General features: G+C 33.1%; 2 protein-coding genes across 3 annotated transcripts in view; one reads left to right on the top strand and one right to left on the bottom strand.

The window, feature by feature from the left end:
* Positions 1-22722, bottom strand: part of LOC133195813 (TBC1 domain family member 22B-like) — a 56793-nt gene extending 34071 nt beyond the window's left edge. Inside the window, exons 1-8 of one of the 2 annotated variants that reach the window (XM_061331764.1) lie at positions 22579-22722; positions 16572-16625; positions 15574-15794; positions 11225-11416; positions 9648-9718; positions 8484-8612; positions 8126-8146; positions 1084-1149 (exon numbers count right to left, since the gene is read on the bottom strand). In XM_061331764.1, the coding sequence (XP_061187748.1) occupies positions 1084-1149; positions 8126-8146; positions 8484-8612; positions 9648-9718; positions 11225-11416; positions 15574-15794; positions 16572-16625; positions 22579-22658 (834 nt within the window). In that variant the 5' untranslated portion in view covers positions 22659-22722. The remainder of the gene's footprint in view (positions 1-1083; positions 1150-8125; positions 8147-8483; positions 8613-9647; positions 9719-11224; positions 11417-15573; positions 15795-16571; positions 16626-22578) is intronic. The other variant, XM_061331765.1, reaches the window with a different exon arrangement.
* A 486-nt stretch (positions 22723-23208) lies between these two features.
* The window catches only part of LOC133195817 (guanine nucleotide-binding protein G(i) subunit alpha), an 82720-nt gene continuing 80099 nt past the window's right edge, over positions 23209-25829 (top strand). Inside the window, exon 1 of the mRNA XM_061331769.1 lies at positions 23209-23512. Coding sequence (XP_061187753.1) covers positions 23395-23512 — 118 coding nt within the window. The 5' untranslated portion in view covers positions 23209-23394. The remainder of the gene's footprint in view (positions 23513-25829) is intronic.

Below are 25829 nucleotides of genomic sequence, written 5' to 3'. Positions count from 1 at the left end.
ATTTATAAACACTGTAATCATTTTCTATAAGAAGAATCTTCAATCTATAGATATTTAAAAGAAAAACAATATCTTTATTGGCATTAACAATGTGAAAAAGCGTTATGTAGATATTTTCAATAATGAAAACTAAAATCCGCCCATCTGCCCCAATTTTTAAGCAAATTAGGATGAAAATCTAAATTCTAAATTTATGTGGCCTTTATATAAACAGTTGCACAGTACTTGAACTACACAGAAATTTTCACATCACATTTATTTAAGAGCATATGGGACTAAACCTCTGGAGTACTTAGAATCCAGATTAAACAAATCATACTGCATTTAATGTGGCAAAAATTCTGTCAGATTTTTGTGGGTCCCCCCCCTTTTTTTTTTATTAAGAAACATATTTACATATACTAAGTATATGAGTATACATGATAGCATCTAGGGCTGCACAGTGATAATGATATTCCATTGTATTATGGTTCATTGACAAATAATATAACTATTGTGATACGTTTTTCAGCATCAATATATCAGCAAAATGTTTGGGCTCGGAATTAAGTTACTAGTTCAGGATTCCAACAATAAAATATAAAGTTTAAGGTGTCAGAAACATGTGTGCCAATTAAATAATAAGGAAAATGCTGAAGTTTGGATGCATTTCAGCTAGTGCATAATTATAGTTAAATCAACAAAAACTTTTTTTTTCTTATTAAAATGATTTTTTTTTTCTTATTAAAAATAATGCTGTACATTCTGCATATAAATGGAAATTGATAAAATAAGAAAAGATTATTTTCATTCTGATTAAAAATATTGCAAATACGGTTTTAAATATGGCAGTATATAGCAATACATGACATCCAGCCCTAAGAGCATCCCGAAAAATGATTGTAGGTTGATTTTGCATGTTTGCTTTTATAGCAGAATTTACAGAATTCTAAAGACATTTCTAAATCCACAGTAGCAAATTTAGTAATTTTATTGTTAGTGAATATTTGTTTTTTGATGAGACTTCCACCACAATGCCAGGAACAATACTACCTGTATAAATTCTTCTCAGGGTTAATACCTTCAACAAATATGTGTACTTACTTCTTGAACAACTTTTTGTTGAAAAAGGTGAGCTAGAGAAGTCATTCTCGGGATGTCTTTGAGAATCTGAAAATTAATAATTACATGTACATTGTCAAAAGCAACAACACAAAATCTACATCTAGCTACATAGGGGCATAGGTATTCAGGTACCCTCTTATGCTCGGAGACCTTGACAAAACCTATTTGCTTTTTTCACAACTGACAACACCACACAACATTTACAAATACTGCTGAAACTATAAACAGAGACATTTAAAATTAACCTTATATTATTACACAAGTCTTGTTAACTAGATGATGCTAATCATATGACATGTGTGCAGAAGTATTTGTTAATGTTTTTTAAAATAGCCAGAGAGCTCCATCCACATTCTAGGAAAGGTGGTCTAAGAATGCTGGGTGACAACTTGGCATGCTGGGTAATCACAATTATTTACTCACTTCCTGTACCAGTTTTTGTTGAAATATAGGCACTAGTGGATTCATTCGAGGAATGTCTATATGAATCTGTAATTTATTATAATAAAACTACACTTGATTATCAATTTGTGTAGAAATGTTTCACTTTTATTTATACTTCATGTACTTAGGGAAAAAAAGAAAGGAAACACTTTCATTTTCATACTGTGAAATCACTTACTTTCATTGGGTGAATGGGTGGGTGGGGTGGGTGTTAATTAAGGGTCTAAGTAGAACAAAGAGAGCAGACTGACTGTACTTGGAAATGGAATTCTAGACTTGTATAACACAAATATTACAACTTCGTAAGGACCCTATGATCATTATCATATTAATGCAGCTTGACTCTTAGTAGTTCAAGAGTGAATTTTTTCAGATCTTGACCCAGTTCCTAAATTTAGATAAAAATTCAAATTAAAACTATGTCCAGTCCACAACTTGGGCATTAGGAATTCAAATCTGAACAGGGAAAGTCCAGATTCACTGCATCAATACTTTCACATTGGTCATTACTTAAGGACCCTCCACTAAAGAAATTTTCTTTTAGATATTTAAGGAATTATATTGAATAAATTAAAGGTGTAAATATTGAGTTTATACATTTCATTTTCAAAATAGAGTACCAGCCATTTATCTCCAGGATTTTTTTTAGAAGTACTGGAGAACACAAATACTAAAGAGGGAAAATACCGTATAATGGGTATTTTCTGCCGTTGTCCAATTTTTGCGGAATTTTGCGGATAGGACAAATCTGCAAAAATTACAATCGCAAAATATTTTTCAATATTCATTCAGATATTATGTACATGCAATTATGATAAGTGGTGCGTATGTCTGACAGGGTTCTCATTAACGCAAGAACCTGCGTACTGGACACAGCAAAATTATTTGGAACGCAAGGTTTTTTTAAAAATCGATGCGTCCGCAGACTCATGAGTGGCCACATCCTCGTCAATCTCCCTTGCAGAGTTGTCGTTCGTTCCTCTCTCAGACACCTCTGCAATGGGCTTGCGTCAAGATTTTTGACTTAAGGTAAAAAACATGATATTCCAATGATTGATTCAAACTAAACTAATAGTTTTAGATCTACTTATTAAATATGTACATTAAAAGACAAATATTAGTGCAGGAATTTAATTATAATGAATTGAAACAAACGTATTATTTCTTGTGCTTAACACTGTGATGTACGCGAGCCAATGACAGAGGTGAATGTATGAGCCAATGGTAGAGAGTGCATCCTCATTAGCGAGAAAATACGGGTGTCATCGAAATTTGAAGATTTTAGATGTCAGGATTGTCCAAAACATATTGAATCAAAACCTTCCTGTAAATAATATCAATTAAATAAGTTGATACAAAAACATCTTTTCTTGTAACTATTTCGCAATTATTAGTCCAAACTCCGATAGCTGCAAACAACACATGGTAGCTTTTCTTTTTTAAACATTTTTTTTCAATCTTGTGTTTTATATGGAGACAATAATTACTGCTTGTATACACAATGTGGCTCGATTGTCTCGTGAATTTTACCTAATGCATACGACTGACAGGATTAGTTATGCCTCCATGCACATAACACCTGTGATTTTTAACCGTCAACTTTGGGGTACTAGATTATGCAACTGTTTGTTTTAGCTTAAAATATAAACACCAAATTAATTTTGATGGCAGTTATCTAGAAATGTATTTTAGAATATGGCTTGGATGCATTTATTATCATTATCTATATATTTGAATAGATCGCATAAAACGTCTGTTAGAATAAAGATTTGTATTGTTGTTTGGATGGACTGACACTGCATTAATTCATTTCAATTAGTACTCGAAATATTTTTACAAAAACTAACTAAAAGATAGTAGTTTAATTAAGCTTAATAGCTTAATACCAGTTCTCATGCACCTTTGATCAATATGTCTTAATGAATTTATAAAACATATCAGCGTTCTGATAATTCATAAAGTTTAGTACATGAGCATACCCCGTAAATAAATTTTTGCGGGATAGTACAACTGCAGAAATTGAAAACGCAGAAATTAATTTGCTATCTTTTAGGGGTTAAATCGCAAAAATTTCCAACCGCAGAAAATACCCGTTATACGGTACATGCACATAATTTTTTAATTAATCTATCTTGGTTTAAAAAAAAAGAGTCAAAAATGCTTGATTATAGATTGGTTAAAACAGAGTAGATTTCAATTCATTTCAGTTCAGATTTGAGGGCAGATCACCTTATATATAAGGACATACGCAACATAGTTTGAACTTTATTGTCTTTTTCCCTGGAGTTGAAGAGTTCCAATACTTAAAGGAACTGTGTGCTACATTTTAATGTCTATATATGCTGTTGTACACTTCTTTTAAAACAAATTTGGATAAACAAAACATCTAGAATATATGTTGAGTAATTTTTGTGTATTTTTGTTTGAATTATACAAGAATTTTCATCAATTGATATCTTTTCAAAACCCCTGGTAATGCATGCTGATTTTTTTTGTCTATGAACATCTGATGGCACTATAATCTTAAATTAAGAATATCTTGAAAAATTATCAGTAGGTAAGGTACACTGTACCTTGCGTATGTCCTTAACTGTAACAAAATATCATGGAATTGGAACTCTTTAGTGTGCAGTGTATAGGGGCTCTTGGATCAAGATCAAATCAAAATGAGATGCGTTTTGTGACACACTGCGATACCCCCAAATAGCAGCTCATGGTGAAGGTTTAAGTTGACTACATTAAATATTTTGTTCATCAGAAAATAAAGGCTTTTAGATTTATTTCCTAATTAATGAACAAAATGTTTTATATACAGAAGTCAATGCATATAGTTAAATTATAGTGAGCAAACATCCCACTTTTCATGTACATATCAAAATTATCACATTTGAAAACCGAGAGAATTTACAAACCAGCAGCTGTGTAAATATATAAATTAGAAACACAGAGCTAGAGAACCAGAAGCCTGTTTTATCTAAATGTATTGTTGAAAAATATGGGAATCTCTAGTCCAATTGTCTTCACAGTAATGTACTAAAAAGATTTTGGGAGAGTGTTTGTACGTAGTACATACATATGTAAACAAACTAATTATAAGCTCTGATTAAAGCAAATATATATTATTGTACATTATTGAAAGGTCGCTCTTACATGACCCCGAATGGGATGTTGTTAGATGTTTGAGAAGCAGTAGCAGATTCAGAACATCTAATTTTAATTAGATTGCTTTAGCCTGGTCACTCATCTGGAAATGTTGGTCAGATACAGCATCCGAAGCAAGCCAGATAGTGTGCATCTTTAAATGTATCATCCATGCAAGTTTGTCAACAAAGGGCTTAAAGTTACTTGGAAATGAGACCTGCTCCAAAAACTTTAACCTGGTCACTCATCCGGAAATTGTCGGTCAGATCCAGCATCTGAAGCAAGCTTGGTAGTGTGCATCCTTAGATGTATCTGCTCCAAAAACTTAATCTGCTCTAATAACTTTAACCTACTCCAAAAACATTAACCTGGTCATTCTTCAGCTGAAATTGCAGCATCTGAAACCTTGACTGGTACAATGAAACATACTAGAAGCATCCTCCATGCATCTTTGATTAATATAAGGCACAGATGTACTTGAAAAGAAAACTGCACCAAAAACTTTAACCTGGGACGCCAACACCGATGGTATTACATAAGCTCCCCCAACTTCGTTGAGGTGAGCTAAAAATTGATCCCCTATTGTGGCCCCACCCTACTCATAGGGACCATGATTTGAATACTACCTAGGAAGCTTTCACAAAAATTTCATCTTAACTGGCTGTGATTCTTAAGAAGATTTTTTAATGAACTGACCCTAAATTTTTCTTATCTTGATTTCTTCGTTTGGAAAAGGGCTCTTCATTTGAACAATTTAAATTCCCTTTTATATCCAAGGATGATATGTGCCTGCTATGGTTAGTGTAGACGCAGTGGTTTTTATTGAGAAGCCAAAATGTGTAAAGTTTACAGACAGATGGAAACCTCTTTGATCAAATAAGCTCACTTGAACTTTCAGCTCAGGTGAGCTAAAAAACATGTTTATGTAGGCAATGAACAGGTTAGCAAATAATAAATCCATCTGAACTTTGTAGGAAGGGGGAAAAATCTAACAAGAGGCCCATGGGCCACAACACTCACATGAGTAAATATGGCCCTGCTTTTCTTCATCATCAGATTTTTTCCTATATATTTTTATGTAAAACTTTGATCCCCAATTGTGGCCCAAACCTATCCCCGGAGGTCATGATTTGAACAAACTTGAATCTACACTACCTGAGGATGTTTCTTCGCCCGCGTGGTACAGTGGTTTGAGCGTTTGCTCTAGAGTCGCGGAGTAAGGAGTTGATCCTTATGTCGTGGGTTTGAATCCCACTGTGGGACGTGGAGACCGGTCCTTCGGATGAGACCGTATAAACCGAGATCCCATGTCGCAGTAGGTGCTGGCAAGAAAAAAAAAATATCCCTCACTGCTCAATGACCCTGAGTGCCGAGCATAGGTCAAAATTTGCAGCTCTCCACCGGCAAGTGGTGGCATCCATATGAGTGAAAAATTCTTGAGAGGGACGTTAAACAATAAACGAACACAAAAGAAACAAAACCTGAGGATGCTTCCATTTCAAATTTTACTAATCATGGCTTTGCTGTTCTTAAGAAGATATTAAAAGATTTTTTCCTATAATATTTCTATGTAAAGCTCTGATCCCCCATTGTGGCCCAACCCTATCCCTAGGGGTCATGAATTGAACAAATTTGAATCTACACTACTTGGGGATGCTTCCTTTTCAATAAGACTTATCATGGCTTTCAGGGTTCGAAATTCACTATATACAATTCGCAAAATGCGAGTTAGAATTCCCATATTGCGAGTTAAAAATTAGGTAACTCGCAAAAACTTGCGAGTTGATTTTTTTTGCATTGAAACTGTAGCAAAATTATATAATATGACAGAACACGATGCTTTTGATTTAAATCAGTAATTTAAATAAAAGTCACACTGTAGTTGTATTCTGTGTATTGTACAGTAGTTATTTTTTCCTTAAGTTACATGTACATGTATTTAATTTATTTAAATTTAACTTTATATGAAAATTGCGAGTAGTCTTATAAAATTGCGAGTTCACTTTCTTGGTACTCGCAATTATTTGCGAGTTGTAATTTTAGGGAGTTTCTAACCCTGGCTTTGTCGTTCTAAAGAATCTACACTACGTAACAAAGGTTTTGTTTAAGTATCAACTTTTTTGGTCAAATGATTCATGAGAAGATTTTTAAATGCCACCAAATTTTAATTAATTCTTAATTATCTTCCCTTGAAAGAGGGTGTGGCCCTTTATTTGAGCAAACTTGAATCCTCCTTACCCAAGGATCCTTTGTGGCAAGTTTGGCTGAAATTAGCCCAGTGGTTCTGGAGAAGAAGTTAAAAAATGTGAAAAGTTTCCAGACAGATGACAGACGATATGTTTTCAGAAAAGCTTACTTGAGCATTCAGCTCAGGTGAGCTGAGAAAAAGATAACACCTCTATGGGATTCAAAGGGAATACATCAGGTAAACCTTTTTTGTAGATGGACACAAAGCCATTACAGAGAATTAGCTAGATAAATAAAGAGTAGGTAAAAATTAATATCTTTCTAATGCTATTATAGAGAGAGATATGAAACATTATATATTTATTGACTGGGTTCAAGAGCTAAATATTTTTTGTCAGATCCAAGAACAAAACTGTTTGCCTGAGGCCATTAGGCCGAATGCAAACAGTTTGGTTCAAGGGGTCGACAAAATGCATTTTGCTCTCGAACCCAGTCAATAAATGTTTTGTTATACCTTTTATTTTATGGGTTTTTTTTTTTGACAAACGTATCTTGTGCTAGCTTCCATAACGTAAATTCCTTTTACCCACACCGCTGTAAATCTGGATCAATTCTGTCACTGTCGAATGAATGCAAATAAGAGTTAGCTGATCCTGCTCACAGTGTGATATAAGCTGTCCAATATCTCATTGACAGGTCCAATATCTCACTCTGCGGTCAGGCAGTAAAACATTGGAAATGTTAGACTTTTTTGTACAGATTTATATAGGAAGCAATTTTTAAAGGTATAACAATTGTGCTAAAATACCTGACAGATAAAATATGTAAAATATTTCATCAGAAATACAAACTCAAGTTCTTGGTTGAACTGAGCATATAATCTTAGTTATGGTTATATGATTTTTCATACATACAGTTAGAGATTTATTAAGTATGTTTGATTTTATTGGCAGTGTTGAGTGGTAAATTACTACTGTAACAGTATAACTTGTCTAATCGAGACACCACATAGAAATTGGTCGGAGTAGACAACTTTCCTGATTAAAAACATTTCAAACAATTTTAAGTTAATGAAAGAGACTAGAAATTTACATCGTAATACACAAGATTTTGAAATACATGTCATCCAAATTAGACAAGTTTTATTGTATATTTCATTGTAAAAGAATATGAAGGAATGCAGCAATGTTATGAACAGTCTATTAATAGCAGCAGGAATTAGAGAGAAGCATGACTGGAATTTACTTACTGTGCCAAGACCTAAATGTTGCTGGAAACACATGCCAAACAAAAGGTCAGGTTGTTACAGGAATGGAGCACACTCCTATCCTCACTTACTTTTCCAATATATATGCATACTAGATACTTTTTTCAGGGTTTGATTTCAGTGGAATATACATGATGAATGATTAGCTAGACTGGTTATAGTCAGCATAGATCAACCTATTCTGTGCTCAAAAGGATGAAACATTTTCTAAAAGTAGTGAACTCTAAAAATTTTCAGCAATCTGATTGAGAATAGTGCAAACTGTATTTCACATTTTCACAAGGAGAATTTTTTATCTGTTCATAGAAAGCAATGAAGGCTTTTATTTAGTGAAACTTACTTGTCTGAAAGTGTCCTGATGAATCTCTTGATGCCGTGTGTCATAATATTGCTCTATAAATCCAAAGTACTCATGGCGTTTTCTCTGTAGAGTAGGCTCCCTTCTATCCACACAGGCAGGGAGATAACCCTGAAAACTGAAATCTCATACACAATATCTGCTTTCTGTGTATATCTCTCAAAATTAGGGTTGTTAATGAGTAACTGGTTACTGAGTATTCATCAAAAGGTACGAGTATTGAATGCTAAAATCAGTATTTAAGTACTAGGAAAAATAAAACCATGCAATATTTCTTCAATGTTTTCATTTCTGTCAAACACATTCACCTTTCCAAGCTCCTATTTCTTTATGTCAGTTACCTAGCAGGGATTAAGGATTTAACAACATTAGCATTCATTAGCAACTCAGTAAGTAGCAAAGCATTGTCTAGCTTATGGTCATGGACACGTCATGATTGTAAAAAGACAGTTCAATAAACTATATATTCTCCATAGTTACTAGCAAAAAAGGTTTTTAGTTACATTACATTAGCGAAGAAAAACTAAATAATATACCCTGTCTATGACTTTTTGGGACAAGTAGTTGACAGATAGAGTTTTACAGGCAATAATGAATGGTTGAGATCATGATATTGAAATTCATGAAAATGTATTTATGTTGGATTTTGATAATCATTCCAAAGTTCCATGAAATCAAAACTAAATATTTATCATACTTAAGTGTACTTATTAAAAAGTTTTAAATTTTGAATTACTTAATCAGCAAGGCAGATGAGTAACTCGATACTAAAAATTGATCAATTTGACAACAATGTCAAAATGTAATCATGGTGAATGATAAAGGTGAATCAGCAAGCTTTCTACTAAATTCTTATATCTAATCCAGTTAAACAGAAAAGCAAAAACATGTTTTAGGAAAATTTGTTGCATATAAAAATATGATTTCATTTAAAATGAAGTAAATAAAGTTTGATAAATTAAATGTGAAGAACTAATTACAAGTACGCTGTTATACTGAAGATATGCTGCTTTCAATCATCTTTTCATTTTACAGTGAGTCTAACTGTCCCAATTCCAAGTCTAAAGAAATTAAATCTCACTGCTCTTACTTAATCCTGAGAGAGTCTGGAAAATTCTAAATTCTTCCACTTATGGCTGTACTTACAGATAAAATTTTCCAGGCTGTTGCTCGTACAAGTTTTGGTATTCCAGACCAGCTAAGTTTCCTTAACTCATCTAGAAAAAAAATAATGAACTGCAATTCTTTCTTGAAGCTAGCTTAAAACATGTTCAATACATGTCAAATACAACTACATTTTGGGATCTGAGGTACAGTGATATTTCATTACAAAGGTATTAAGTTTCATTTTAAAAACAAAAGGCCCATGGGCCAACTGCTTACCTGAGTCATCTTGAGTACCCTACCCCTGGGTTATAATTTGAACAAACTTGAAATTACACTACTTGAAAATGGTTGTGTATAATACAGTGACTAATTATGACCCTGCTTTCTTGAGAAGAAGATTTTCAAAGTATTCTCATGTAAATTTTGGGCCTCTTGTTTAAAATGAAAATAAAACAATAAGTTTAAAATACAAATTTTAATTTTGCCCTGCCTGTAACCGATTACAGTCAGAACACTCCCTTATTTCAATATGCTCTTACAGATTTTGCTATGATAATAAACAATAAAGACAAGTTTTACATTTAATTGATGCTCTATTGCAAGTTTGTGGATGGAACAAGAATTTTATACTTCCTCTGGCATTCTGTTTGTCAGTAGTGTGTTTTAAACGCAGGGACAACATTAATAAATGTCTGATTGCCTGGGGCAAGTGAAATCTCAGTTCTGGCAAGTGAAACTATTGATGTACTTGTCCGATTGGGTGAGTGAATATTTTTTCATATAAACATATTATCTTGATCTTGCCTTGGTTTGTAAATGAAATTATAGAAACCCAGCGATTTTTTTCCTTATATAACTGGTACCGATAAACGGTACCATTCCCAATGCCAAAAAACGTTAATTTTTCCCAATTTTGAGACTAAAAATTCCCAATTCCAGTGACAAGCAACAGCCTACGATGACATCGTATTTCTTTTTGTATGAAACATTGTACAAGTTGACTAATTGTTTCACTTCTGCTTAAATCGAAAGTGGAGATTAGTCGTAATATGGCAGGACCTGTGGTGTAGACTGCATAGTGTCATACATTTTGAAAAATTGAAAGCATGAAAATGCTAAAACAAGGGGCATTGATATGAAAAACAATAAATACTTGTAGTTTATCTTTAAAACACGGAGTAATAGGTAATGATGTTGGAATAAACGCAAAATACGTTTCATTTGTTTAAATGACAGAAAATTCTCCTTTGTTCTATTTCAATGCTATTTTTCCCAATTGAACCGGTACTGGACACTTTCCCAGTGCGTAGAAAAAAATCACTGAAACCAAAGGACTCTTCGGAAATAAAACAAAATACGATAAATGACAATCTTTTTATATTCATTTTTTTAATGATAGCAAAATGGATTATCTTTTAGTATTCCAATAATTGAAATAAATGTAATGTAAATAAAATGATCTATTTTCTCCTTTTATATAAATTTCAGACATTCAAGACTTACATATGGAAAACTCAAAGTTCGAGTTTTATATGAAAGTTAATGGCTTTCCTTATTTAAATAGATATTTAAATAATCTGTTTTGCCCTAGTGATGATTTAAATAGTTCTAGTTACCCAGGTCTGTGTTTGGACCAGCCAGCACAGATCGGAACTTCTCTAGCTTAGTAGCTTCTCTGTCAGGAACTGCTTCCTTGGTAAATCTGATGGGTGTAGACTTGGGGGGTTTCCATCCCCTGTTCAGACGGACTCCAACACCTGGGCCTGCCCCATGAGATGATGTTGCAGATGGGATAGCTGTCACATGTTCTGAATGTAGACATAGCAAATTACATCCTATGACCCTGGCTTGAACAAGTAAGGTTTTTTTTGTCTGTTGCAGTTGATATATGAGAAAAAATATTTCTGCTGCAAATGAGATACGCTTTTGGTAACACAAAAATCTTGATTAAAAATATGGGAATTTGAAATACAGTCAAAACTGTCTTAGCGGCCAATTGAAATCAACAGCCACTTTCAAATCCCCCCGATGATTTTTCCAATATATTTTAACTGGATTAAACGGCCACTCATGTAATGTGGCATGCAGTCACTCAAATCCTAACCCACAACATTATTTACACTGAAATAGACAGCCATTGCTTTCATTGCCATGATTCTATCTTGTTTTTTTAAACACTAGATGAAATCCCATGCAAACGCAGGCAAATTGAATTTTTACCAATGCTGATGGAATAATTCCAGTAATATATCATAGTTTCTACTGACAATTAATTACAGGCTTATAGCAGGAAGAAATACTTTGTTTAAAATCCTGCAATTGGTTTAGGAGAAGAAGATATACTATAGAAGTAGATAATTTGCAAAATTTATTAATTTATAAGTATTGAATATTTGCTTGGATAATTATATACTTGTTGGTCTATTAAGGAGGGACCTATGTCGTTGGACGTCAGAGCAGCTGTGTTTGATGTCACAATAGCGGCGCCTTGTTACTCCTTCATAAGGAGTTGCACTAATGTGTTTACATGTAATTGTGATATTACAAAATAAGGTCTACATGTTAGTAGTTAGGTACCTATTCATGTATCACAAATTAAAGATTTGCCAAAATTGAAAGTAGAATTTGTTATTATCTCTTGCTGATTGAAAAACATTCTTAGCAATTTCAAATGAGAAAAAAAAAATGTGCGCTTCAATGACATTTAGTTTAGAGCAAGATCCATCATAATTATGAACTCAAAGTGGCTTGGCACACAAAGGTATGCTTAATTGATAGTATACAACTTGTATTTACCCAATAAACCTCTTCGAAACAGTGTTTATTTCTATTGTGTGTGTATATGTGGTGTAGATATCGTGATGGGGGGGGGGGGGGGGGGGGAACCAAATGCGTGAAATATAAGGTAGAATAAAAAATCATTGTAGATAGTCTTTAAATCTTAAAACCAACTAATTTCCTCATAATATTTTTTTTGCATTTTCTACAATTATGTGTTTGTTAATGTTAACTTACTATTGTCTTAGTGCAGAAAGGCCAATTTCTTAGAAAACAATATGAAAACTAAATATTTCTCATTTATTTGTGTATAAAGGTATACATTTTTCATTATCAAAATAATAACAGAATTTTTCTTCAAAATGTATTAATTACTATAATACAAGACAAATTTGAAAAAAAAAATTACTGTATTGAAAATGGAATAATACTAATGTTGTGCTCGAGAAAAAAAAATATTTGTGCTGCATTAATTCCAGTAAGATTGCTATCATTTTAAATCTATAAGTCTGCTGATTTTAATAAATATTGATTTAAGATTTTACTAAAAATGCATTAAAACTAAGCCAAAATGATAAAAGAATTCTTTTATCATTTTGGCTTAGTTTTAATGCATTTTTAGTAAAATTGATTCTGTCTAAAAATCAATAGTTTCTTTGCATTTTAGACTAGAACAGTCTGTTCTTGCACATGCTGTGGCGTGAAAATTAACATATGAAGGTATATTTTTTATTAACTAATATTTATAAGCAAGTGAAAATAAAGAGAATATCAAAGTTTCAAAAATTTCACACAAAGAGTTTTCGGACATAGGTCCCCCCTTAAATCAATTAACAAATTAGATACGCTGAACTCAATTTTTATTGTTGATTGTGTTAATAAAAAATAATATGTTCTGTTAGACCATTACCCACTTTATAAAATTACATGTAATTATTTTTAACATGGTCTATTGAAATTTGAAAATAAAAAAATAATTTTTCCATGATTAATAAACACTTTTTCTCATTTCTAAAGAAAATAATTCTTAAAGCCTAGCTTTTTGTAATTTAAGGATTTTCATTCATCACTACTTACAATGTTCACATTGAGGCATACCTAAGCTGACAACTGATATTTTCACACCTACTGGGTATTAAATTTTGATTCTATGTAGAAACCTTATTGCTGCTTTTGTATATACAACATACACAATGTGCCTAGATAATCTCCAGAATTACACCATCAGAAGACGATTGATAGACAGTTATGCTCTACTGCATATATTTGCAAAATATCAATCTGCGTAACACCTCTTTGGTCAACTTTATGTGTGCCTTTTCTATTAAAACTTTTAATGGTTTTATAAAAAAATTAAACTGATACCCTGTTCACAATTTTTATTCGAATTATATGTAAGTTACTGCAAATTAAATTTGAACCATGTTCACACAGAGAATTTGATACGAATTACTTTGATTTGAATTAATTTACTGTGTATCAAATTAATTCACATTAGCTCCATTAGCTAAGCAAAGCTAATTTGAATTAAATTCTGACAGATGTGTAATGGCTAATTAAGTCACATGCCACATGTCAGTGGTCAGATATAGGTACTTGTACTATTTTTGAGGGAAAAACAAAGAGAAAATATGTTAAGGGAGTCTGATCCTCAGGTTCTGAAAATCAGACCTTAATAATTGAAAATGCTCACAAAAAATGTCTCTGAATTCTCAAAGTAATGTGTATTTACCCACAATAATTCTTCAAATTTCATCATTAAAGTTAATCATATTATACAGGGAAAATCAGTAAATCTCAAATTTTCAGAAAACACTAACTTATAATTTTCAAACTGAAAATTGAGCAACATATATTTTTTAAGGATAAAAAAACAATAGGTATCCAGGCATTTGAAGAAAGTTGCATGATTTTTAGTTTCTTTTATTTACTTCAATTATTTTACAATTCATAGTATATAATGCATTTCCTATCATTGCAAAACACCATAAATCACTTAAAATTTCACATCATTCCAATAAACATTGATATCTAAGGCTAGATTAAAGGAAATTGAATTTCTTTAAATATTGAACCTTTTTAAATACTTTTGTGTACTTTTAAAATACTTTTATTTGTAATGTCAACTTTTTAGAAGGCTGTTTCTAAGACTTCAAAGAACCATTAATCACATTGAGATGCGTGAAATGAAAATTGTTGCAAGAAAAGATTTCAAGCTTCATTTTGAAACTTTTTTGAATTAAATAATAAATTAAAGAGTAATCCTTCCTGGCTGAGGAGCATATATCCTTAATCTTTGAGAAAGTACAGAGACACTATGACATTATGTCAAATTGATCTGCTCTGCATAAGGTGACGTGATTTGAAAATGACATCATAACAGCCTTACCGAAAAGCTTTACTGTAGATATAAAATTTTTATGCGCATTAGTTTATTAATTCGAATTATTTTACTGGGCATAAATTTACTGCAAATTAGATATTTAATACACATTCGTGTGAACAGGGCATTACTTTAGTAATTTATTAAGTAAGTAAACTGCAGATTAAACAAGACTGTTGAGGGGAGGAATTTACCACACTCTGTGCTGATCATTGCTTGAACATGATGAAATATAATATTTAAGGGGGAGTTTCATGACATATTCTGGATGAAATATTTGTCTTTTTATGTTTCCTCTCCTACTGTCTTTTATGTGTGTGTGTGTTGAGGGGAGGGGGGAGGGGTCTAAAAAAGAAGAACTTGCAAATTTACCATAGTGAAGCACATACATATCTTTAAGTGACAATTAAAAGAGTTTGTTCAATTTCAGTATAACATCAGCTTTTCTCTCTGATAAACGTGACTTTTTAACTGACTTGTATGAACAGAAACAAGTGCAAAACCTTTATAGAATTCTTTGAGAAAGATTAAGTGATAATACACATGAAGTAGTATGCATAAATATTAAAAGGAAAATGATCTTTTTTTATTCTCTGATAATTAAATCATTTAACTTTAGTGTTAAATGTTATTTGTTTATTGATTGACTGGCTATATCAAGGACAAACTGGAATAAGAGGCCACCTGTCTTTAGTGGCCTCTTTCCAAACTTCACAAAGGTGACCTCTTAAAACAGGTTTGACTGTACATCTAAATAACAATTTGATTTTTCATTAACATTGAACCTCTTGTTATCATTCTAACCTTTGATAGCATTTGAAGAAGACTGCTGGTTTTGAGCACTAAACTGCTTGCTATGATTTTCCATGACAGCTTGTGCTGTGGATCGTACATCACGTAGTGACATCTGAATATTTGCCATAATAAGCAGATCATCATCTCCATCATCCCAAGCATCTGATGTGTTGTTCTCAAAGTCTTGGAAAGCATCTCTCTTGTTGCTCATTTTTGAACGTTCCTCTTTTCTAGAGTAAAAACAATTAAACACGCTTTGGGATGCATACTTCAAAACTGAGAAACTTACGTTGAAAAAATCATTTAAAGATTAAAATAGTAAAAAAAAAAATGTAAAAGCCTCTCTATTACAGGTCATCTGATGCACCTATAACATGAAGCTTATTTAATGCAGGCAAGTGTGTGGTAAACACTCAAGTATATTGACTGACAGGTACAACTGACAATAAAAGATGAATTACAGGAAATGTATGGAATTAAGGACTGTCGCATTTATGAAATGGAGATAACGAACAGTATTCAAGCTCAAAGGTCCATTAAACAATACGAATTTTGGAGCAGAGCAAACACGGACCTCTAAAACATCAGAGGTGGGGTCAGGTGAATTCCTGATTCCAATAGATTGTTGGAAGACCTGGTCTCCAAAAACCACATAGATATTGTCAATCAGAAACTCGAGCATCTTCTTAATATTAACTTTAGAGTACTTGTGTGTACAATCAGAATGTTTTTTAAGAAAATAATTTTGCAAATGGCCAATGACAAGATTAATGGTATGCTGGGACAGTCTTACATGAGGATTAGATTGTAACTGGCTAGGAGAGAAAATACAACAGGCCAAACCAGGATTCAAACTTGGGCCCCCTGAATCACTAGTCATGTGCTCTACCAATTGAGCTATCTGGCCACCAGGAATTGAGCCTGCCTGACTGCCACAAGACATTACATGCTGAGTTACCTCACCTGTCTTCCTCTTGTAGATTTTCATATATAATAATTAAGCTTACCCCTTTGGCATCACTTGAAGGGGAGGATGCTGAGCTCCATATACTGGCTTTATGCTACAAGACATAAAAAATCAGTTAGCCTTATTTTAGGTCAACAAAGCAAAGTCACTATTAAATTTAAGTGCCTAATGTGGAACACTTTCTAACAGAAAAAAAAAACAATTTGACAAAGTGGATTTTTCTCAGGTTTATGCTACTTTTGTTTTTGATATGACTGGTAATATACTGCTGTATTTAATTAAGGAACAATAACTTTGCATATATATATATATATATATATAAAAACAGGTCTGGCACACTGGCACAATCTCTTGATTTAGCTATAAGGGGTGTGTCAATATATCAATACATACCAATATTCAAGAATGTATCCAAAAGTCATTTATATGTCAAAGTCATTTATTGAAAAAATAACTTCCAATTTGACAGTGATTTTTTGGTGCAGTGATAGTATTCAACCTTGAACTCTTCTAAAAACAGTGCATGTCAAATTTTGTCTCCTTGAGATACTTTGTAGGATGCTTCCATATTTGAGTTGTAACGATACAGTGATATATCTATGTTATCCTTGTTTCAAAGGATATTGAAATGAAAACACGTGTTGTGTGGTTCACTGTTTAATGGAGACTGCATGGTCATCAGTAGTCAGATATTAGTACACCCAAGCATCACATGGTAAAAGTGCGGGAAAATAGAGAGTAATTCGGTTATCATTACATACATAAAAATAGTACTAATAATTTGCATAAGAACATAAGGTAATAATTTGTAACTTTAAAATATAGATATTACAATATCGATCGTGTGTCTCAACGATACGTGTATCCTATCGTCATTCCGGAATCGTGATACCGGAAGTGGTTTTTTAACTTTACAATAAAATTTTTAAAAAATCAAAATAGAATAGCATCTGAAACAAGCGTGGTGGAAGGGCAGTGTTTTCCCCAGACCGTTTTTGCATGGCGGTACCGCCATGCATTCACGATCCCCAGCCAGGCATCACACATTGCCGCTATGCTTCCCGCTATGCATGAATTATTAAAGGCAGACTATTTTAAGAAGAAGATATACATTGAAATTGTTATCAGTTATTAATCTTTCAATAAAACAATTCAATTCACTAGAATCACAGCGTGTACTGTACACATGTTGCGCACCTGTGGTGAACTGGATGCGAATCGCGGTACGTGGTATGATGCAATAGTTCTCTATTTATGTTTATTGCAATTTACTGATATGTTACTAAGTATTAAGCTTTTATTTGAATAAAAATATTTATAAACATGAAAAATTTATTAATTGGTGAAAGATAGTACACACGGTGAAAGTAATATACACTTGTTATATGCACATGTGGGTTTTTCCAACATCCACAGGTCATTCTATAAATAGCATTGATGTTCCGACATCAAAAATGATTCATTAGTTAAACACATAATTTTAAAGCCATTTTTTTTTAGAATAAATATGCTCAAAATAAACATGTCCAATAAATATTATCATTATTTATTTACTCTATGAACTATGGGCAAATACTTCGTGCAAGAGCACATGCTTGACCTACATTCAACAGCTTACCAGTCTGGTCGAACCCCCGAACGGGGGTATACCCCCAAACGAGGGTTTTCCGTCCCGTCATGCAATGCGCAAGAACAGTAACTCTTGCCGTATCCAATATAAACAAACTTGCCTATATCATCTATCTTAGGAAAAAGATCGATAATAATGTTATTTCTGCTATGAACTTGGTAAAACGTCAACAGAAAAAAATTAACAGATTAAATTTTCCATAGTTTGAATTTATAATGTAGGAATAACAGAATATTTTCCGTCATTTCTTGAAATTATTTATTATTTTGTAGGACGTCTCAATTAGGATTATGGAATTTAAAACACAAGGAAAAATATTCTAAGAATGAGGAAAATGTTAATTTAGAATCTAGATTTAAATAAAATTAAAAATAATCGTGTTTTCCCCAAACAATCGCATTTACTAAAAAAAAAAAAAAACTACAACAACAAGTTGCCAAACATTTTATTTAATTCTTATAAGATATAAAAGACTATAACTACGATATTTTTCATTTGAATTTTATTTTTATATGTATTTTTGTTACACTTTCTGGTCATGATTATCGATAATAAAGACCGTTGATTGCTAGTCAGAGGAAACGCGGACTGAAACCCACGATCATATATAAATCGATATTAGCACCGTTTTTTCTTGTATTTTATTATGAAAATAAAAGATATAAGGTAGAATAATACATTTTTTTTTTATAATTTCAATTTAATATTAGTTGCTTTTGTCTGTTTATTGAATATTTTATCTTGAATACCTGCATGTCAAGGAGCAAAAGATCGCCAACTTTGCCAGTGAATAAATCCATATTTGTACAATAAAGTTGTATTTTTGTAAAATACAAACTCTAAAAGCACCTTTAATCTATCATTTCCGAGTGGATTTACATTTGCCAAATAATCCGTTACTTTGCACCGGCGATTTTTGTAAACCCCTACTTTTTGCGTGAAATACGCACATTTTTAAGCATCTGCGCATGCTCGTACCCCCGATTGGGGGTATGGTTTTCCTTTTTCCGGTTACCCCCGTTTGGGGGTTCGACCAGACTGCTTACGTTGAATAAAAAAAAATCAGACACCAATGTACTTAATATGTTGTCACAATATTTAAATGTAAGCAATGTTGTTACATAATGTGCACCCTTTTTGTTTAAAAATGACTGTAAAAGTAGGGACATTCAAAAGAAAAAAAAATGTAGTCTAGTAAATAAAAAAGGGGGGGGGGGTCACTAGGGGCCTATTCAGTTTGTAGAAAGCAAGAATAACACGGCACATAAACATGATAAAAAGACAGTGGCTTTAGAGGAATATAAAATAGAACAATTTTTTGTGATCAGATCTATTTTTATAAAAGAGAACTCAATTGTTTAGCTTTTTTAAAAGTTAAATTGACAATATTTTCAAAATATATCATTTAAATTAAAAAAAAAATATATTAAATGAATGAATTTGTATTTTTCATTTAAATATAAATTCAAATACATGCACAAGTAACTCAACAAGACACGCCGCGCGCCGTCAATTCAGCAAAATTCCCCCCATGCATTGAAAGTTTTCTGGGGAAAACACTGAAGGGGATGAAGCCGTAGAAGGAATCGGCATTATAAATGCTCCAGCGGTTTTATTTTTTTGAAGCATGCACAAAAAGTCGCACCTTGGTGCAGTGATAGTATTCAACCTTGAACTCTTCTAAAAACAGTGCATGTAAAAATCGCTCATCAAATTGTGTCTCCTTGAGATACTTTGTAGGATGCATCCATATTAGAGTTGTAACGATACAGTGATATATCAATTGTATTGATTGTGTGTCTCAATGATACATGTATCCTATCATCATTCCGGAATTGTGATACCGGAAGTGGTTTTTTTAACTTTACAATAAAATTTTTAAAAAATCAAAACAGAATAGCATCTGAAACGAGCGTGGTGGAAGGAGATGAAGCCCTAGAAGGAATCGGCATTATAAATGCTCCAGCGGCATTCGGCATTCAAATCTGATGTCTGCAAATCTTTCGGCTTCCTTAAGTCAGATAATAAGAAGGTAGTTTGTCGGTTATGTGAGGCTGTAATGCCATACTGTGCAACACGACCCCATCCCTGATGAACACAAGTTATTTTTCTTATTATTATTATTATTAAAATAATATTTATTTCCAAAGTGTTCTTTTCCAAAATATACACTAAATTGCTATTATACACATGATGTTATACTGTTATACTTTATTTATGTCATTATACAGAACAAAAGAAACAATTTTCTGCTTTACATTGTATATTCAATAGTAGTGTCATGATACGTATCTTATTGTGACAATACCCATGATACTCAAGCCTATAATCCATACAAATATGCTCAATCATGGCCTTGCTGTTCTTGAGAAGATTTTTCTTGCATACTCCTAAATAAAAGGTTGATTGTTCCTTGTGGTCCTGCCCTTAACTAGGGGGTCATGATTTGTACAAACTTAAATCTACACTACCTGAGGATGATTCCACATGAGTTTCATCTTTCCTGGCCCAGTGGATCTTGAGAAGATTTTTAAAAGATGCCATTAATTTTTCATTAATTTGTAATTATATCCCCTTGGAAGATGGTGTGTCCCATCATTTGAACAAACTTGAATCCCCTTCACCCAAGGATACTCTGTGCCAAGTTTGGTTGAAATTGGCCCAGTGGTTCTGGAGAAGACTTAATTGTGAAAAGTTAACGACAACAACAACAACGAAAGACAACACACAAATTTCAATCAGAAAAGCTTACTCGAGTCTTCGGCTCACGTGAGCTAAAAAGTACATCACTCCTAAGTTCAAGTAACTTTTTTATCATGATGTAATTTTAAAAAAATATTTATGTTTGATACTTCGCAAATTTATTATTAATATTTTTTTTTGTAGCTAGAGATGAATTCGAATTCAAATTTTGTATTCCAAAATTTTAAATTTTATCTCATAAGGTTGTGGGGTGGGGTGAGGGTTTAAAGTCACAGAGTAGGGACGTCAACAATGATTTCACTATCATACGACAAAGGGCGGACTAGTCAAATGCTTTATGGACTAGTGAAAATTGGAAGTCACTAGTCCGTGTGGACTAGTTCGTGCTTACAAAAGTTAATTTCGAACCCTGTCATATACTTGCAATTTTTGGTCTTTTTTATATAAGAATCAAAATTGTGAAAAGCTGCATTGAAATAGCTAAATAAAACTACCTGAAGTACCCAATTAAGCTACGGTAGTGAATTACCGAAATCCAGTCAATGTGCCCCCCTAACAAAACCGTCCCGGTCAAAGCGCCCCATGATTTTGGTCAAAGAGCCCCCTGATTTTGGTCAAAGCGCCCCCTAAAGAAATTTTACAGTAAAATGATGATACAAAATCGCCCCCAAATGTTGGTCAAAGCGCCCCCAGCTGATTTTGGTCAAATCACCTCCTGATTTTCGTCAAAGCGCCCCCAATATAATTTTAGAGAAAATCTCCGTTTAGAAACCATCACCAAGCAATGGTTACCCCCTGATTTTGGTCAAAGCACCCCATTATTTTGGTCAAAGTGCCCCTTAGATATATTTATAGAATGTTCATTTGCAAAAAGCCCCCTAAATTTGGTCTCTTTACTAATTTATGCTATTTAGTTCTCTTGTTGGTTTAGCGTGACCCATGAAATATTTAATAGATTAATATTAAGTTTGAATAATCTTACAGAAAACATTTCCAGAGAAATGAGAATGTTTGCCTGTATCATTTAATTATCCCCCTCCCCCCTAAAAAAAAAAAAATTGATACCGTTGCCCAACTCTTGCCACGTGGAGGCCTTCTCAATAATCTCTCAGAAATGTTTCCAAATTATGGTTGACTTTTGTTTGTTTGATTTATTTTAATGTAGAACAAAAATGCTTTTATCTTACAAGAAATTTTTGAGAATGTTCGCCGGTACATGTATCATTTAATTAAAAAAAAAGCACCCACCCCAAAAAAGAATGATACCGTTGCCCAGCTAAATTTATATTTGGGGACACTTTGACCAATATTTGGGGGCCGTTTTGTAACATCACATTACTGTAAAATTTTTTAGGGGGCGCTTTGACCAAAATCCGGGGGCTCTTTGACAAAAATCCCGGGGCGCTTTGACCAAAATCCGGGGGCTCTTTGACCAAAATCATGGAGCACTATGACCGGGACTGTTTTGTTAGTGGGCGCCTTGACTGGCTCCCATTCACCAGATCTGGTGAATAGTCAAATACTTGCGACTTTTTGTCGATTTCTTATAAAAATAAAAAAAACATTTTCGTGAAAAACTGCATATAAATAGCTTTATCAAGCTATTCGGAATCGCTTAATAAAGCTAAATAGCTAATTCAAACTATATACATGTAGCTAAATCAAGAGAGTGCTCGACCTGAATAAAAGGGATCAGTATGACTATAAGTACAACCTTCCAGGAAACCCGCCTCCCTTTTTCCAAAACCCACTCTTGTTTCCGTCCTTTAGAGGTTCATTACTGAAGGCAGACATAGTTAAAAAGAAATTAGGTATAATGTTACATTTCTTTTCCCTTTAAGCCCTATTTACATCTCGGTCATGATCTCAGCAAAGCGGCAAGCCGTCTTGTTGACAATATGGCGATGACGAAGTCAACATTAGCTTCCGGTTCTTCGCAACTTCCTGGGAGATAGAGATTTTCTCAAAATACGAAACCTATGTAAGCGTCTGCTTTGATATAATTTATCAACTGTTTATCCCAGTCTAACCTAGGACACGCAAGTCGTTTGACCCCACTGGTTTGGTGTGAGACTATCGATGCGACAAACGTGTAGGTGACCTAGACTAACCAAACTAATCACTGCTCGTATGAAGGATTTCCTTTGTATCCATTGTACAGTTGTATGAAGGATCGTATGAGCGTCCCTGGTATGAAAAATGAACGAAGAGAAAAAAATACTTTATCATTTTTTTTTAATCTAAATGATATGAAATTCATCAATAGTTTGCAACCACATTTTTTCATTTTGAAACATCCCCTTTTTTGGTATACGCGCAGGTGCGCGTAAACATCCGGGTAACCATTTCAAAACGGGCGATGCACCTATGAACATCCATTGAGACACAACAAGGAAATAACGTTATTTTTCCTTACCGAGTTCTTATCTTCACATGATTCATACAAAGGAAATTATAGCATCGTTTTGAAAGAACTGATATTTATTTCTATCGGTGGAGTAATTACTTGTTTTAGTGAGATTTACTGGACATGGGGTGCGCCGTTTCAGCCGATGACAAAGCGGCTGTCGAGAGATCGAAACAAATCGACAAGGCGCTGAGGCAGGATGGAGAGAAAGCATCGAGGGAAGTGAAACTCTTACTTTTGGGTAAATATTCTAGTTATGTCAACTCATAGAATTTTATTTGTGCGATTTGATAATGTATACAGAGGACTTTTGCATGTTTTCACGTTCACTGAAACATGTATACTCGTATTACTCTAAGATCTATATATATTATTTATGTACTTACAGACCTACTGAGATCAGAATCAGAAAATTACATAGACCCATTTTGTAATTATGTTCCTGAGATTCATAGAAACTTAAAACTTCACTCAAAACACATCAATGTGGTTACTAGTTTGTTATATAAATGTTTTAAGTACACTACAAGAAAGCTTTATCGTCTCATTTCACACATTCAAAAATAACTATGTTTACTTATTTATTTGTTTCAATTTTATGTGTAAAATGAATTGACAAACAGTTTAAGTCCAAATTACTCAAATTATGTGCAGGATGATTACATCCAAAAGCCTGGATATACTGTATTTAAATATTTGCTTATGATCACATTGTATTATGGATTTAAAAATAATGGATGGAATGGAATGATTTGAAAATTAATTAAAAACCAACTACCACAGTAATCTTATTAAGACTTATTGTAATTGTCAGTGACAGGTTGTTGACATTTGTTCATTGAAATCAGTTAATATGGTAAAAATAATTCAAGTAATACTTCCAAATATTGCCAAATGATGTAAGTTGTGGCAAATCAATTTTCATTTAAATTGCTTAAGGTGGAAGTTATGTCAGAAAAGTTAGAAATCACAGGAATGAGGATTTTCAAAATTTCAAAATCATTTAATAATTGGCTCTCACTTATTAATCAACTAAAATTAAAAGGCATGTTTCCTTGGTAATGAATTAGTAAGAATAATCTAATTGTGTCTCGGGACAAGCCCTCACCACAGTTAGAATGCATCCCATATACTTGCAATGTAGCAAATCGGAGTGGATCCGCTCCAAAATGATTTTGAAGAATACAAAAGGAGTTGCACTGAAAATAGCTACCAAATTAATCATAACAAACCTTTTGAGATTGTATATGCCTTTTAATCTATAAAATAATCCATATAAATACGAAAATTCAACTCATTTTCCTTGCTTCAAATTTAAACCCATGTTAACATTTGGAACTCTCTCAATATTCTTCTTCAGCGAAATAAACAAATACATATGCAGAAAATAGTCATTTCCCCATTCTTACCATTTAATAAACTAATTTGAATGTCCAATTATAATCAATAATTAGTTAGATACAATAATTCGATCATTGATTATGAAATTCTTACTGATTCCTATCACTACTGTCCATCCATCTAACTATAGTGATTCATTTTGACCTGTGTCCTGCATAAATTGCTCAGGACACGTGATTTAGATAAATGTGCATCCCAATGGATGCAATAAAATTATAGAAAGATGTGTTTTATTTTGGTATAATCTAATTCAAAAACTGGTTTATTCGCATCATATTCACATGCTAAGCAATATGCACGAGCAATTTTTAGAAGGTACATGTGTATAGTTTTGCCAACAACAGGTCAGGTTTCACACAGTACTGTTTGATTGTTTATTGTTTAACGTCCCTCTTGAGATTTTTCACTCACATGGAGACTCCACCACTTGCCGGTGGAAGGCTGCAAATTTTAACCTATGCTTGGCACTCCGGGCCATTGAGCAGTGAGGGATCTTTTTTGTGCCAGCGCCTACTGTGACACGGGACCTCAGTTTATACGGTCTTATCCGAAGGACCAGTCTCCACGTCCTGCAGTGGGATTCGAACCTGCGATGTAAGGATCAAGCCAAAGCAATAGATCCTATAATTAGAGAACCCTGCAGGACATGGAGACCAGTCCTTGGAATGACTCCATATAAACAGGTCCCATGTCGCATTAGGTGCTGGCACGAAAAAGATCCCTCACTGCTCAACAGTTAGGGGTGAGACTGAAATCCATCATTTTTAAAATGACGATTTTTAGTCATAAAATAAAATTTTATTATGACTAAAACTCGTCATTTTTAAGAAAATGATGAAAAACAGTCATGAAAATTTAGAGTGTTTCTAGAATACCGAGTTACCTCTCTTTGAAAAATGTTAGATCCACCAACCGATAAAAAGGACAAAAAACACCGTAAACAAACTTCATTTCTCTAATACAGTTGACTACAATACTGGTTATGTTGACAGTACAAATTTCCCAAGCAAAAATAAGAGTGGAAGAGTTATTTGTCAATTTATTTGAAGCTCACTTGAACCTTCAGCTCAGGTGAGCTAAAAAACAAACATTGAGATAATTTTATATGAAAAGTTTTCTAGTAGGCAAAGAATATATTAAATCAAACTCTATAATGA

The sequence above is a fragment of the Saccostrea echinata genome, unplaced genomic scaffold (genome assembly GCF_033153115.1).
Source record: "Saccostrea echinata isolate AGI-Se365-2 ecotype Australia unplaced genomic scaffold, CSIRO_AGI_Sech_v1 ptg000029l, whole genome shotgun sequence".
Lineage (NCBI taxonomy): Eukaryota > Metazoa > Mollusca > Bivalvia > Ostreida > Ostreidae > Saccostrea > Saccostrea echinata.
Note: the sequence above shows the minus strand (reverse complement) of the source record. Positions and strands in the feature narration are given on the sequence as shown.